This window comes from Gopherus flavomarginatus, chromosome 5 (genome assembly GCF_025201925.1).
Source record: "Gopherus flavomarginatus isolate rGopFla2 chromosome 5, rGopFla2.mat.asm, whole genome shotgun sequence".
In the NCBI taxonomy this organism is placed as follows: Eukaryota; Metazoa; Chordata; order Testudines; family Testudinidae; genus Gopherus; species Gopherus flavomarginatus.
In genome coordinates this window covers 17463868-17480060 of record NC_066621.1, presented here as the reverse complement: position 1 = coordinate 17480060, position 16193 = coordinate 17463868, and the positions used below count along the sequence as shown (strand labels likewise).

General features: G+C 50.2%; 1 protein-coding gene across 7 annotated transcripts in view; it reads left to right on the top strand.

Annotated features, from left to right (window-relative positions):
• Nucleotides 1-16193, top strand: part of FOXP4 (forkhead box P4) — a 142061-nt gene that overhangs the window by 73182 nt on the left and 52686 nt on the right. For all 7 annotated transcript variants that reach the window (XR_007774914.1, XR_007774915.1, XM_050957103.1 and 4 more), the window contains 2 exons: nt 11823-11945; nt 14399-14485. Coding sequence is in view for 5 of the 7 variants with exons in the window: in XM_050957102.1 (XP_050813059.1) it covers nt 11823-11945; nt 14399-14485 (210 nt within the window). In the remaining 2 variants the exon portion in view is untranslated. The remainder of the gene's footprint in view (nt 1-11822; nt 11946-14398; nt 14486-16193) is intronic.

Here is a 16193-nt window from a genome sequence, read left to right as displayed (position 1 = left end):
AGAATCCAGGTACGAATATTTAAAGGCCTCGTTGCTGTCTTTTAAAACAGAGCCGAGACCAAATAAACTCCAGAGCCTGAAATGCAGGAAGCTGCTACCTGCAGCGCAGCTGGCGATGGGTTGGCCTGATGCTTTCTTGGGAGCCAGCAAATGTAGTGACAGGGCTCGAACCGAGGCTCGCTCTCAAATGGGGTGGGGATTCGTAATTACAATCTGTTGTTGTTGTTTTAGTCCAAATTCAAAGTGAAATGCTTTGGGCCGTCTGCCTGCGTGGAGCAGTATCCCAGGTGGAGAGTAGATGAGAATGTGTGCGCATTGGGGGGCGTGGGGTGTATGGCCTATGTATCTATCATGGTCCATCCACTTAAAGAAAAACCATTTTAAGGTTGGTGTTAGCCAGGTATTTGTTCCCTTTCCTCCTCCAGCTCTTCCCATCCCTGTAGCTGACCCTCTAGATGTGTTTTGTTGATTTCAGGTTCAAAAAGGATGTTCTTAAAATTATCGTCATTTTTATTTTCATAATCATGGGTTCTGAGTTCCTATCATACGGTGCCCTGAGCTCTGTGGCCAGCATACATGCTTTCAAACTAAGCTGTAGTGTGCATGTGTGTATATATGTGCAGTGTGGATACATAAATAAACACCTCTATTGTGCAGTGAGAGGCACACAGGAGGCCCATGTGCTGTTTTATGGTCCCACGGAAGTAAATGGGATTCTGGCGTCTGTCTGCATGTGATAAATTACAGGATCAGGGCCACAACTGTGCAGGTGGGTGGGCAGCTGGGTTTGCTCTTCTGTGTTAGCTTTTCGACTGGGATATACGGGAAAGGGTTTAGATGAGCAAGAAAAGTGATTATAGACCTCTCTCTCTAAATGTTCTAACTTACTGTTCCCACCTCGTTCATTATGGTGCCTGACCCCTTTGCACTTCATATAATTTCCCAGCTTCTTGGAAATATGCTCCTATGATTACCATTATTTCTAACTGAAGCTGAAGATCTGTCCATTAACTCTTTGAGGCCGGGCAAGTTGTGGGTTTTCTAATATCCATGTGCTAGTGGGGAACGGCCCTAGCCCTGACTTGTGAAGATAAATTGCATCTCTCAAACTTCAAACTTTTGTGTCTCCTGAGATGATCAGAGCATTCACTCCCTACGATCATGGAATCATGAGTCCCCATCACCCCTGTTTCTCCACTGCTGCAAGGTTCCCGGCTGGGATATCAACTCCAGGAACGAAGGGGGTCTTTAATTTCTTCCTTCATTGAGTTTCAGAATTCCTTATGCTGCTCCAGGAAGTCAGACTCCAAGCAAGAAGGCAGTTCAGTCAGCAGAGTCATTCAGCGTGTGGCTTTCCCCTGTTCTGCTTCACTAATGAACCTCGACCCTGATCTGGAAGGAACGTTCTCTTCTGGGTTGCAAAGGAAGGTTTATTCTTCACAATGCTCATTCAGTCCTGAAATCTCATTCCTGTAAAAATCCTCCCTACCAGACTCCGCTCTGTGACGCTGGTGTAAATCCCATTGAATGCCACTGGCTTCTGTGAAACCTGCTTCAGATTTATACCGAGAGCAGAACTTCCCCTTCAACATGAGACTTGTTTTCCACCCACAGACTGGTTATTCCCACCCCCATCCCCTGCCGCCCTCCCGTCTCCGGCGCGGTGGGATTACAGCCAAAACAGCTCAAAAAATCACCCCTTTCATTCCCCCCCCCCCCGATTCTGTTCTCAAATCAGAGATACAGCGTCAAGGCATTTGTTCAAGGGCCAAAGCTGTTAGTAAGCAGTTTTGTGGAATGGCAGTGGGCCAAGGAGTGCGTCATTCCCTTCTTTAGCTCACTATCTGGCAGATGCCAGCTATGACACATAATACAGGCCATTCTTGGAGAGAAGAATCCAGCAGTCCAGGCTGCCCAGGCAAAGCTTTTGTTGTGGTGGTGTTTCTTGGAGAGTTAATATCGGAGAGAGGAAAAAGTTCAGCTCCCAGGGAAGGGGGCACTAGGATGGCTGGAGATAATCCTGAGGAGAAAGAGGCGTGGTGGGAGCCGTTGAGTGTTATGTAGACTTCCAAATGTCCATGGTTCCTTCGCCTCAGTTTGGACCTGCCGCACGTTACCATGATATGCAGTTGCTTTTCTGTACCGCCCATGCTGCGCTAGGTGCTGCACGAAGAATTAAACCCAACTCCATCATGCCCCAATAATCTCCTACTCTGTTAACATCTACGCCTACTTAGATGCAGGAGAAGGGAGTGGCAGTTAATGCCAAATGGCACACTGCGTTTATGGGATGGGAGAACTGTTCAACCTGGGTGGGGTTTGAGCCCCTAGCGCTCTGACAGCTTTGAGCATTAACCCCTTGTGCCCTGGGAATACATGGTTTATTTTTCTCAGTGCCGATCTTTCTAGCAAGGGTATGTCTCCGGTTTGAACCGGTAGATGGCTCATTAAAGCGCTATGCCTATAACACCAGAAGCCCCGATGGCTGAGATTCTAGTTTAGCCACTTCCCTAGATATTGGTCGTGGCCCTTGCAAATGAACACCCGAATGGTGGGTGTATTGCAATAGCTGTGCAAGCGAGTTGTGCTTTGGCAGGAGGGCCCATGTGACTCTGTCTCCCATTAAGCCTGTCCTAAGCACAGTAGCTGCAGGCATTGCGTTAAAGGGCTTCGGGTTAAGTAAGCTGTTCAGCATCCATGTTTTTAGACATCCCCTGGGTACGTGCTGCTCGGTTTGCTTTCCTCTTTATCGACTCAGATGCCATTAGGTGCCTTAGCGTGGCTGTTACCAGGCCTGTGGAGATAGACGGCTTGGCATGGAGAGCAGTGATAACTAGGACAGTTGTTAAGTTTGAGCAGCTGGGAATCCAGCTAGACCCCTGAGTCAGGAACTGGTTGCGAACGATGGGGGGCGGAGAGGGTAAAATAACTTCCGCCAATGCTTCTGTTTGCTTCTCCTCACGCGCTGTGATCTGAGGATTGAGGCTTAGCCCCAGCGTTCTCGTGCGTGTCCCAATCTCGCCCAGACCCTTGGCCTCATTCTCTGGCACATAGAGCTGGGCGTCCCCAGCGAATTGAAAACCCTTCATGTCTCTTCACTGATTCTCCCAACGGCCTCATGGACGTGCTGGCTAAGTTTAGATGCCCACAGTGCCCCTCATAAGAGAGTCCTGCATCCGAGCCCTTTTGGGACCATCTCCACATCGCTTGTCTGCTGCTAGGTTTGACATGAGGATCATTGTTTCCTGGGGGCTGTGGTGTGAGGTAACCCTGGTTGACAGTCCTGTTGACTGACCTAGTTTATATTTTTTGTTGGTTGCCTTCATCTCTCTGCCTCAGTTCCTCATCTGTGAAATGGGGATAATACGCCCCCACCTTTCAGAGGCACTGTGACGTTTATAAGGTGCCCAGGTACTACAGTGATAGGGGTCGTATAAAGTACCCAATAGGACTGGGCAAAACTGTTGGCGATGGACAATTGGGTTTTCAACTCAGCTAATACTTTTGTGGACATTTTCCACTTTTCAGAGAAAATTGTGACTTTTTGTCAATAAACCTCAAACTTCTGGTTTTCACTTGAAAATTTTTGGTGTGTGGGGGGAGGAGGAAATCTCCATTTTCCAACCAGCTGTAGTACTTTTAAGGGTACCCTTAAGGAGCTTGATGTTAGTAGCTAGATAACCAGAGCCAATGGTGCAGCGAGACTGGAAACTGTTCCCCCACATAATGTAAGACCTGGAACGAGAACTTTTCAGCCTCAAATACACATCTTACGAGAACCAAAGCCCAGGTACCTGGCTTGTCTCCTCTCTGCCCCCACTTCTCAAGAACCCACAAGAACTGTTCCCCATGTCAGCTCGGCATCGTTGCGCAAAGGGGAAAGCCATTTAAGGCAGACAAAGGTTGTATGAAAATATAATTCTGCTTTTGTTAGCAGCCATCAAACTCTAAAAGGCGCCGCTTTTGTTTTCTTGTAACGTTGTGAAAACCTCATGTCGGATCGAGAGCTGCGGTCCTCACGACTAATCGCTTCTCCTTTGTGTTTTTAGATTATAGGGGCAATTAGTGTTGTCAAAACCTCTGGCAATTCTCTTTGCTCTTGACAGGGTGTCAGTCCGCCGGGCGAGAAATGGAAGGTGTTATAACTCTCCGGTAATTAGAATGCCTCCGATTTGAAAATGCCAGCAAACGTGTATCAAATAGGACGCGCTGCATGGCGGTTGGGGCGGGGGAAGACGTTTGGATGGGGGATGCAGATGAGCGATTAATTACAGGTTCTCATTCCGAGCATGTTGCCAGCGGATGAATGGCAAAGGGAAATTAGTGTGAGGCTTAGCTCCCTGGGAGCAGGCATGGACCCTGCACTCTCACTTATCCTGGTGCTGCCGCTGCATGGATTTCTCTCTCTAAATCTCCAGTTGTCCACTGTTGGCTGAGAGAATGCCCAACTGGTCAGATCCTCTATTGGGCTAGGGAGAGTGGTGACACCAGCTTATCAAACTGGTCATCTCATTTGTTTTCTAGGGGAACAGATAGTGGAGACCACGGCTACTGCTAAGGCGGTTTAATGGCTGCCTTGCCCTGGTAGCCAAAGAGCCCGGACTCTGCATTGCAAGGCAGTGGCTTTGCCATGGCACATATTGAGGCCCCCTCAGTGATACGTTTGGTCTTGTGACCAGTGATTGCAGATGTCCCAATGGTGGGAGGACTATGCAGCTATTTGCAGGGACTAATTTAGCACTTACTATTTCTCTGTGTGTTTGGGGGGGGGGGGGGGGATGACCATAGCACCTAGAAGCCCAGTTCATAGCCCAGGACCCCGCTCTGCTACGTGCTGTACAGTCACAGAACCAAAAGGCGGTCCCTGCCTCCGCAGTGCTTGCACTTTTCCTCCCAGAGCCAGGAGGGCAAACAATCCGGCTTCTGCCCAGATGAAGCGCTCCTGTGGCCCTGATTTCCTAGGCTGACTTTCATCCAAGATGCCTCAGTTGCAGCCTCTGGGTGAGCATGCAACAATTAATAAATAACTTTACACGAAGTCAGCTGAGAGAGAGAGATCTGCAATGACAAATGAAACTCAGTCCATTCGGGACACTTCCCTCTAGCAAAAAGCCTGAGTAAATAGATAAGCCTTGCAACCTTTCTCAAAGGTCAGCAAGCTTCCGCTCAGTTGGACCAATAGGGTGGAAGGGAAACAAATTCCACGGAGGGTAGCCCCCTCCATGAGCTCTCCTACCCCCGGCTCTGCCCAGTTGCTGAGACAAGCCTTAAGGGAAGAAGCAGGTCTCTTAAGTAGGTGGGATCCATATTGTGGAGCTCAGGCATGAGCGGGGGCTCCTGGGTTCTGTTTCTAGCTCTGGGAAGAAGTGTGCTGGCGTGATTAGAGCTGAGAGCCAGGATTCATGGGTTCTGTTCTCAGCTATGCCACGAAGTGACCGTAAGCAAGTTGCTTCACCTCTGTGTGTCTGTCAAAAGGGGCTAGTGGTTATCTGCCTCTGAGACGCTTGATTGCAGACAGCTCTGTGAGGGCAAAAAGTTACGCCCTAGGTCCAAGCCAATACCTTTAGATATACCTGGAAACATATAACAGGTCACCTGTTGCATAAAAGCAGCACAGGTTGCTGTGAATAATCAAGCCACCTTGCTCTCCAAACTCCAACCCTTCCTGCTCTACGCACCGGTTGTTCTTTGCAGCACGCTGGCAGCACAAATCCTAATGAACGCATGTCCGACTCTGGTTGAAAAGTGGCAGGGGGAGAGGGTGCACATCCAATACCCTCAGCCGCAGTCCCTGGAAGAGTTAGGCTCCCTTCAGCCCCGGGTTGGAGCTGCTCCTTTCATGGTGGGGAGGGGGTTATAATCTGCAGTTGACATGGCCTCGGGCAAGTTAAAAAGGACTTGGGGGGGGAGGGGAGGGCCTCATTCACTGCCAGGGTTAAAAAGTGTAAATGGTGGGTTTTGAGGCCAAGCACCTCCTGCAGACGAGAATAGGTTACTGCAGCTCGCTCCCGGGAAGGTGGCCAGAAATGCCTAACAGTGCTGAGCATGAGCAGCTACTTAGCGGTCAGGGGCCCTGTCATAAACAGATAGATAAGGGTTAATGTTCTTTTACCTGTAAAGGGGTAACACCAGTAACCTGAAACACCTGACCAGAGGACCAATCAGGAAACAAGACTTTTTCAAATCTGGGTGGAGGGAAGTTTTGGGTGTGAGTCCTTTGTCTTGTGTCTGTGCCCTCTCAGCTCTGAAAGTGATTTTTCTATCTCCAGGCTTTCTAATCTTCTAATTCCAAGTTGTAAGTACAAGGATAGTAAGACAATAGGTTTATATTGTTTTCTTTTGTATTTACATGTGTGTAGTTGCTGGAATGTGTTAAATTGTATTCTTTTGGAATAAGGCTGTTTATTCACTTTTTTTCTTAAGCAATTGACCCTGTATATTGGCACCTTATTACAGAGATCCTTTTATGTCCTTTTTCTTTCTTTTTATATAAAGCTTTCTTTTTAAGACCTGTTGGAGTTTTTCTTTAGTGGGGACTCCAGGAAATTGAGTCTGCAGCTCACCAGGGAATTGGTGAGAGGAAGAAGTCAGGGGGAAAATCTCTGTGTTAGATTTACTAAGCCTGACTTTGCATACCCTCTGGGTGAGGGGGAGAGAGATTAGATCTCTCGGTACTTGTGTTTCCAGGACTGGAAGCAGGGAATCTCCTAGGGTCATCCAGGGAGGGGAGCCTGGGAGGAAGTAACAAGGAAACAAGGGGAGGGGATGATTTCCCTTTGTTGTAAGACTCAAGGCGTCTGAGTCTGGGGGTCCCTCAGGGAAGGTTTTGGGGAGACCACAGTGAGCTAGGCACTGTATAATTCCTAGCTGGTGGCAGCAAATACCAGGTCCAAGCTGGTAACTAAGCTTGGAGGTTTTCATGCTAACACCCATATTTTGGACGCTAAGGTCCAGATCTGGGAAAAAATGTTATGACAGGCCCATGCTTTATTTCAGCTGCTCTCTGCCTGGCACAGTTTCCCCCTACAAGGCTGGGACCAAAGTAGAAGGTAACTCACCACCAGCTAGAACTGAGATCTCCTCTCTCCATGCCCCACACATGCTCTGCCTCCAGCAGGACCAGAGAGCGAGGAAAATCTTCTGCCTGATTTTCCCCTCCTGGTAACCTGGCCCTCAGCTATCGTAGGGTCACTCTGGCTAAGACCAGTCTAGCATGGAGCCTCCTTGGAGAGGCAGGCTTCCCTGCTTTGGTCAGCCAAGGTTACCTGCTTTCATGGTGACAGAGAACATCTAGGAGAGTTGGTTTAGGTGGAAGAGATTTTCTGCAGATGTCCAGGGAGGGCTCGTGCTGCATGTGAATGTTGCAGGGTTAACATGGAATGTACAATAGCTTTACATTCCATTCCCAGGTGCTGACTACAGCTCACCCACTGGGCCAGCATTACAGGGTCAAACCCCTGGAAACTATTCTGGGGTGATATCTGCCCTCTGCCTGCATATGGGGGTGGGCAATAGGGGGGCTCTGAAATTTTCAGGATCCCTCCATTTGTTCTGGCTCTCAACTTGTCTGGGGCGAAACTTGTTTCCAGAGCAAATGCCCAGGACTTGACATCCAGCATTACCTCAAATCACAAGAGGCGTGCTAACATAACAGAAGTCACCTTGGCCAGCTCTCCTAGCCCACCCGGTCCTTGGCATGGTAATTATGGGTTACTAATGTCAGCTGGAAATAATGGTTGGATAGAGATGATTGATATGTTCCTCATGTCTCTGCAAAGCCTAATAACTTCTCCACAGTCTGATTTTTAGAAGTATTTTGGCTACCAGTGTCCCCTTCCCTCCCCCTTTTTCCTTCTAGCTCTCTCTCGCTCTCTCCTTTAAGTTTAGATCAATGCCTTGAGAAGGGGCACAGCACCCAGCACCTGTGCTGTGAAGCCCTGTGTCCAGCTCGGGTGCCTGCCATGAGTGAGATTAATTAGGACTGTGGTCCATGGAGCACTTAAGTGTGGCTTATGGAGAGCTGGTTGGCCCATACGATGCTGGCTCTTCCTCCTCATATCTTAGTGGCTAAATTATATTAAAAGAAGCTTAAAAAAGATCACCAGTGGGGAGGGTGGGGGGAACTGCATGGCAGCCAGTGGGGAGAGGGGAAGGTCCATGAGAGAGCCTCTCAAGATGTGGGGCCCATACTCTGAATAAGGCCCTGTGTAAATCATGATTTCATGGAAATCGTGAAATTAGCCCAATTCCGTGCTGCGCACAGGGCCCCGGTCCCTACTCTGGGCTGAGCTAAGCCATGACAACTGGCACTGTGTGGTGAGACACACCCTCCCCCTCCTCCTCCCCCTGAGATAAGCCTGGCTAGCCACTGCCCCCAACCCCGTTGGGATGGAGTCAGACCACGACCCCACCCCAGGAGCAGACCCAGGTGTTGGAAAAATCACAGCAGTTCAGGGAGGGACTCAGCAGCCGTGTGTATCCTGTGAAATTCAAACAATTTGAAGCCGCTCATGACACGCAGCCTGTGAGCTAGAGTCCCAGTGGACTTTGCTGCTAGGAGGGGCTGCTGGCCAAACACTTCACACTCAGGAACTGCAATCTGTTCTGCGCAGGCACTGGCAGTGGTATTGGAGCACCTCAGAGCTCCACTTCCCTCACGTCCACCACACGTGCCAGTTACTCGTGGACATCAGATGGACTGGAAAGCCATTTTTCCCTTCTGCCTCCACATCAGACCCTGAGCCGCTCAGTTCAGGCAACCCCCAAGGGGGGGCGCGCTTGCTGCAGGTTGGTTGCGGGCTTCTTCCGACCCACTTCCAAGCTCCTGTGAGTGACGCCGACCCAGTTTGGGAGCCGCAGCTGCTCTATTTCGGTCACTCTTGAGCCCGTGCGGACGGCAGTATCCAGGACTGGCATCTCTTGATACCTTTCACGTTGGGATCTGCTGCTCAATCCCTTGCCCTTGTTCCCACCTCCTCCCGGCTTATCACCAGTAAGAACTTCTGCTCGCCTGGGGTCTGCGCTCCTCATCCACCCCTCCCCCCCGCTGCAGCGGGCTCTCTAACCCAGCCTGCTGCCAGCCGGCTATGTTTTAATGCAGCTGCTAGAAGCAGTTTGGAAGGTGAAGAGATGACATTTGATTGACAAGCCCAAATGCCTCCCCTTCCTCCCCTTTCTTCAGGGCCCTGAGCTTGTTAGGTGTGTTTTGTCGTAGAAGAGAATTTAAGCAATGAAGGGAAGGGGAAGGCAGGGCTGGGGGGAGTGGGAACGGGCACTAAACTCGCCCTAGAGCTGTTGCAAAACATATGGGTTGTGGATCCACCCCCCACCTCACCCCCAGTTGTTGCCAGTGCCTTCCCCGAATGCTGCAGTTCAAAGAGTGGGGAAGAGAAGGTCTGGGCTGGAGGGCTAGATTGTGGGCCCGAAAATGGGATGTTGGGATTCAACACCTGAGCAGTTGACAGCAGTTTACCTGGAAAGGGCCACAGACATCTTGGGCCTCCCTCCCCATTTCTCAGTCATCCTGTCCTCAGATGTCCCTGCAAGCAGCCCCCTACCTTGGTTTCCCTCTTCTGAGCACTTGCAGTTTCCCCCCTTCCAGAGGCTAATCGCCTGCCTGCAGTCTCCACTGTGTTAAGGCAACCCCTACTTCGACTGCCCTTCAGCTGCAGCATTACAAGCATGCTTGCCTCGGTTTCCCCTTTCTTCCAGAGACCCCGGGAACTCCACACAAGCTTTTCATGTGTAAAGAGCCCTTTTGAGGAGTAATTTATTATAAGAAATCCTACGACTATAATCCAGATTTCCCCAGCACTGACCGAACGGTACATTTACTCATTCTCAACTCCCAACAGTCCATCAGGAGGCCAGATACAGCTCCAGCACCTCTCACCATTCCCCAGCTCTCTGGTACAGCTCCAGTGCCTCACCCTACGCCCTTTAGCTGGGGTGCTTCTCTGCCCTGTTATGTTAGCAGGCCTAGCTCCAGCTGTCCCCTGGAGATGTGGGTGGGTTCACCCCTCCACCTTTTCCCAGCCTTTAGCCCTCCTTGGCCTCTGGCTCCAGCTTTTTGAGTCAAGGATCAACTAGGCTCTCTATTGCTTTCAGCCCTCTCTGACAGCAGCTCTCTGGGCTGGGGAAGTTTGCAGGGGACTTGCTTTCACCAACCTTCTTTTGAGCTCACTCATGCTCTCTGTGGACTCTGGGTTCTGGACTCTCCTTCAGGACACCCCAGTCCCCTGCCTGAGGACTGTGAGCTCTGCTGCTTTTGGGCCGTCTCATTTGTAACGCTCAGGGCAGCCTTGCTCTCCTCAGGACACCAAACTAGGGCCCACCTGGACTGGAAGAGAACAGCGGGGCCCAATTTCATCGAAGGGGCCAGCTGCGCTGTTACACTTCCCCGAACTGAGGCAGATGGAAAACACACCAGCCCAGCTGGTCCAGGCCCAGAATGGGGCAGGGTCGGGGGGAAGGGGCAAAATGCCACCTGCAATGGACTAAAATAAGATTTGGGCAAGGTTCTGGGTCCCACAACTTCCTTTGGCTGGATGGGAGTTGTAGCTCCCAGCAGGTGCCCTGCATCTCACAGGATCGCACCCACTGTGTGCGCCATGTTCTCTCCAAATCGTACAGCATGCTTCTCAAGGATCTCTGCCCCCACCTTCCCGGTGCAGCTGCCTCCAAGCTCTCTCACGCTGCATAGCGCCAGTGGGTTAGAGAAGTTCTGGCTACTGGTTCTTAGCCAAAAAAGCCTTAATGACGGGTAAACCTCTAACCCCGCCCCTCTCCCCCATGTCTTTTGAGATTCAGATAAAATGGAGTCTGGATCCAAATCAGAGAGGGTTTTGCTTTTGCAAAACCCAAACCTCTGCTGGTTGGAGGGCCTGATTGTAAAGATGCAGAACATTGATTTCCCTCCCTCCCCCCGTTTTACAACTGGATTTATGGGTGTGCAGTGCCTCTGAAAATCGAGCCCTTAAGCAATTACATCAGTGCTTGCAATTGTATCTGGCAATTCATGACATTTGCTTAACACCTCGGCTCCTGGAATCATGTGATTACGTGAGACTCTCTGCTTTCATTTAAAATACAAGTAAGATTGTAGCCTTCGTGGCTGTGGAGAAAAGCTTGAAAACATGACCCCCTTAAAGGCTCAAAACCAAGAAGGGAAATACCCCTTCCCCAAGGAAAAAAAAAAACTATGTACACTGCTTCCTCGATATAACGCCAGCTGATATAATTTGATATAACACGAATTTGGATATAACGTGGTAAAGCAGTACTTTTGGGGGGTGGGGGGCCCTGCGCGCTCTGGTGGATCAAAGCAAGTTCAATATAATACACTTTCACCTATAATGCGGTAAGATTTTTGGCTCCCAAGGATAGCAGTATATCGATGTAGAGGTGTATTAAAAATCTCATGGCTCTTTTGGGCCTAACTCGTGGCTTTTGAATGCTTGGTCTTGGTGATGCGGTTACATTTTCAAATCCTCTCTGCTAGCACTGGAGCTCTGGGACCCAAACCAGTTTTTGAGGGGTTTTGGAGCCTGACGTAGCAGCTCTATATTGAGGGAGCATCATTCAGGGAACCCCATGTCTGATTTGACTTCAAAGTGGATAGGATGTTCCTAAAGCAGTCCCAGGCCCAGCCTACCAAGTCTGGAATTTTGGGGAGGATTTTTAAGGGCATAAGATGGGGGGAATCTCTATTTCAGCGTTAACGAGGGAGCGATGGATCGCAACAGAGCATGTAGGTGAGAACATCCTCCTGCGAGCTCAGCATGGGCTTGTGTTTAATGCGCTCTCGCTCTCTGTCTCCTCAGGTCCCTGTGTCCGTCGCTATGATGTCGCCTCAGATGATCACGCCACAGCAGATGCAGCAGATCCTGTCTCCTCCCCAGCTCCAAGCTCTGCTACAGCAGCAACAGGCGATCATGCTGCAACAGGTAGGACCAGCCTAGGCATCCCTTCCTCCACGTACCCTATGAGGCCGGCTCACTGAGCTCTGCATCCTTGCCCCATGGATGCAAATAGGGTCAGCACTGGCCTGCACTCCACCCCATTCTCTCCAGTGAGCCTGGACCCCTCTAAAACAGTCATGCAAGCAGCCTGGCCCTTTCCCTCTCCAGTCCCCCGTCTTGCTTGCGCTTGGGATCCCAACCACGTTGGCACCATGGAATGGGAAGAACTGTAATTTATGAATAATCCCACTGTGGCTGGATTTTGCTGCAGGGTCAAAATCCCTACAACAGCATCTACATTAAAACCTGTTCAGGAGTTGGTTTTCAGTGGGGAGAGGCCTGAGCCAAAGCCTGATGGGCGGGACCATTTGGATCTGAGGTCAGGCTTCGTGGCTCGCCCTTGCCTCCCTGGTGGGCTCCGAGCCTCAAGCTCGACTCTGGATTCTCCCTGAGTTGGGGCAGGTATTTGGATCCAGACCCAGACTTAGCAGCTCGGGTTCGTTCCTCGGAGTTGAGCTTTCTCTGCATTCCAGAAAACAAACACACACTCACACTCTCTCTCTCTCTCTCTCTCTCTCTCTCTCTCTCTCTCAGTGGAAAATGGGTGGAAAAAGAGGGGTGGAGGGAAAGAACTCCAAAACACAAGGACTTGGGTAAACATCTCCAGCTGGGGCGGGGGGAAAGGGGGAGTACGAGAAATCCCACAAGCATCTTCCACGCCCTTTCTTGCTTTCCGTACCTGTTTACTCCAAACACGCTGATAAGGATTCAAGGTTGGCCCCAGGGAAAGAACAAAGGGTAAACACTAACCTGGGTGGAGTCCTTCTCTGAGCCTCTTTGGAGCCGGATAAAGAAACATGTTTGACTGCAAATTAAACAACCCAGGCCAGAATAGCTTGCATTCTCCACCAGAAGAAAACCAAACATCACACCTCTCACCTCTTGACCCAATGTTCTCGGAACCCTGTTCAACCGAGTTACAGAGACCTGGTTTTGATTGGCTTTCTGGTAAACAGCTCAGCTTTCCAAACCTGTTCCGCAGACAGAAAAAGCAAAGTTGCTGCAGTCAGTCCCTGAGCTGATAAAGGTTTCCCGGCATTCAGCAGAAGCCAAGGGTTTCCCGGCTTTGTGGATGCTTCTTTGTGGCTTTTATGGAAAACAAATCCATCGGGAACAGTTTATTTGGAGACGGGAGTCGGGGGAGGAGGGAATCTTAGAGCTGGAATTTACCCCTGCCTGAAAATCCAAAATATGGAACAAAAGCACCTTTTATCAGATGATCTTAAAGTGCGTTACAAGCATTAATTAAGCTTCCTGTGTAGTTGTTGTTGTCCCCATTTTACAGATGGGTAAACTGAGCAGAAGTGGCTTTCTGGGGATAGAACCCACATGTCCTGGCTCCTAGTCTCCTGCCCCAACTGCTGCTAGACCACAGCTCCTTCCAAAGTGAGAGCAGCCAGTCTAATCTGGAGGAAGAAAAGCAGTGTGGAATAGAAATATTACTCAGAAAGGCCAGGAGTGCATTCTCGAGGAAAGAGGAAGAGACTTTCCTGTAGCCCCCTTCTATCATCACCCTAGTATTTCAGCCTCCCTGCCCTAACGCTAGCCATTATGAGTGAGTCACCTTTACTCATGTTGCTGTTTGTTCTGGGAACACGTCTCGTTCTCATAGGCTGATAGGCTGTTTTAATTTGACTGCTGCTGGGGCCTGCGCGTCAATCTCAGCCACACCCTTTGGCAAAGCATCACGTGGGGCTTACCGGGGGGGGGGGGTGGGGGGCTGGTACTTCTGCTGGCTAGAGCAGAAGGTTAGGAGTCAGGACTTCTGGGTTCCAATCCCTACAGTGTCACGAGCTCACGGTGAGACCTTGACTAAGTCAGTCCACCTCCTCACACCCCACTTTCCCCCTCTAAAACGCAGATCACTAGTTGCTAGTATCTACGATAATACTGAATTAAGTACATGTTTGTTGCTGCACCTAGCAGAATGAGGACCTGACCTGGTTGAGGCTTCTAGGCCGTACCCTAATACATAGGATGTTTAATAATAAGCGAGGCTTAATTGGTATATGTAAAGGGCTTTGAGAGCTTCAAGTGAAAGACACTTGAGAAGGAGTGTTGTTATTGTTATTATTAATTGTGAATTTTAATTATCCCAGGGAGTCAAAATCTTGATTGTGGGTCTTACTTCTACTGTGGAGTTGGGCAGAGAGCAGCAGACTGCCAGTGCTGTCTTTAAATAGCTGAAATGTTCTTTCACCTGACTTTAAGAGCTGGGTATTTAAGCAAACCAACAAACATTGTGAGCCTGGCAGTAACATGGCCAGAGTTGGCAGCCTTGTGCTAAGCCCAGTTTAAGAACCTAAGTGGTTAGGCATGGGCAGGATCTTCCGGCTGCCTCCTTGACGTGTGCTGCTTTCTGCTCTCCCTCCCCTCAGCTGCAGGAATACTACAAGAAGCAACAGGAGCAGCTTCACCTGCAGCTATTGACACAGCAGCAAGCCGGAAAGCAGCAACCCAAAGAGGTGAGCTCGCCCATACAGGTTCGGGGCACAGATGCAGGCACAGATCGGAACTGGTGCAAGCCAAAGGGGAGGAAAAAGGCTTGGTGTGTGTAAAGCCTAGTGTTTGGGGTAGCCCGCTGGCAGGCATGTCAGTGGAAGGAGGGGCCCAGGGGATAGGGGCATATGGCTATGGAAGTGGAGTGGATAAATGAGGTGCTATGGGGCTGGGAGGGTGGGGCAGGCAGCTAGACCTAAGCCACTTGGGACACCTTTTCTTGTGGTTACCCTATTATAAAATTCCACATCATGTGCGTAACCCTGTAGCTCACAGTGCATCATTACTGAATGATGCATCTATAAAATATGCCTGGAGTGTGGGAGGTGATGAGGTCACTTGGGTGTGAGAGCAGCAGTGTCCATATGCCATGTCCAACATAGGAACATCTCTCCCTCGGGGAGTTTTCCGTACTGCCCGACCCACAGTCAATGTCTTGCTGGAGGCTTCTGTGCTGAGTGGATTCTTAGCCGAATGAATTTCCGCTCTCTGTGGAATTCTGCTTGTCGGCGGCTGTGAATCTCTGACTGTGTGTAGGGCTGCATGTGCGTATGCTTCTGTGCAAGTGGAATATGTTTGAGGGCTGTCAGCACTGTGCTTCCACCCCTTCATCCAGGAAGGATCTTTTCAAGAAGAGGAGAGGAAAAATCTCTTCTTGTCCCCTCTCCCCCATGAGTCCCTAAGAGCCGAGAGCTGAACCACTGGAGTTGGCAACCATGAGCCATTTTCTCTGACCAATATTAGCTTGAGATAGAGAGGGAGAGTTGGAAAAACAAGGCACCAGGGAAAGGCTGAAATTCAGTGTGTTTGACAGATGCCCCGTCCAATGGGACTCTTGCGCTGTGCTTGCACTTCACCCTGAGTGTTAGCAGCGCTTGCGCGTCAGCCATTACTCACGTGACAAGCACCACTGCGCTCAGGCGAGGAGTTTGTGTGCGGCCAGGCCTCAGGAGGAACACTTGAGTGAAAGGTGCAACGAAGACAGGGCCGGCTCCAGGGTTTTTGCCGCCCCAAGCAGCAAAAAGAGGGGGAGGGAGGGGAAGAACAACCGCAATTGCGATCAGCTCTACCACCGCTGCTTCAGTGTTTGGCCGCAATTCAGCGCAAGGTCCTTCACTCCAAGAGGGAGGGAGGGACCCGCCGCCGAAGAGCCGGACATGCCGCCCCTCTCGTTGGCTGCCCCAGGCACTCTCTTGGAAGGAAGGACCTGCCGCTGAAGAAGAAAGCGGCACAGTGAAGCTGATCGGAATCACAATTTTTTTTTTTTTTTTTTCCCCGCTTGGAGTGGCAAAAACCCTGGAGCCGGCCCTGGACGGGACATGTGTTTTGTTCCTTGATTGTGGTTGCCCACTTCAGTAGCCTTGTTAAGGCTTGTCTAGACAAGGGGGAATATGCACCAGTGTTATCTACTACCTCTAATGTGCTGTAATGCAAAGGCAGGCAGTGTGGTCTAGTGAATAGGGCAGTGGATTGTGCCTGAAGTGACCTGGGTTCTATTCCTAGTCTCTGCCTGCTGAGTGACCTTGGGTGAATCGCTTTACCTCTTTCTCTCTCTCTCTCTCTCTTTCCCCACCTATAAAATGAGCATGAGGCCTCCCTTTTGTATAGCACTTGGAGATCTGCAGATGACAAACACAGTGTAAAAACTCGGTAGATATTATTAATATAGGCATG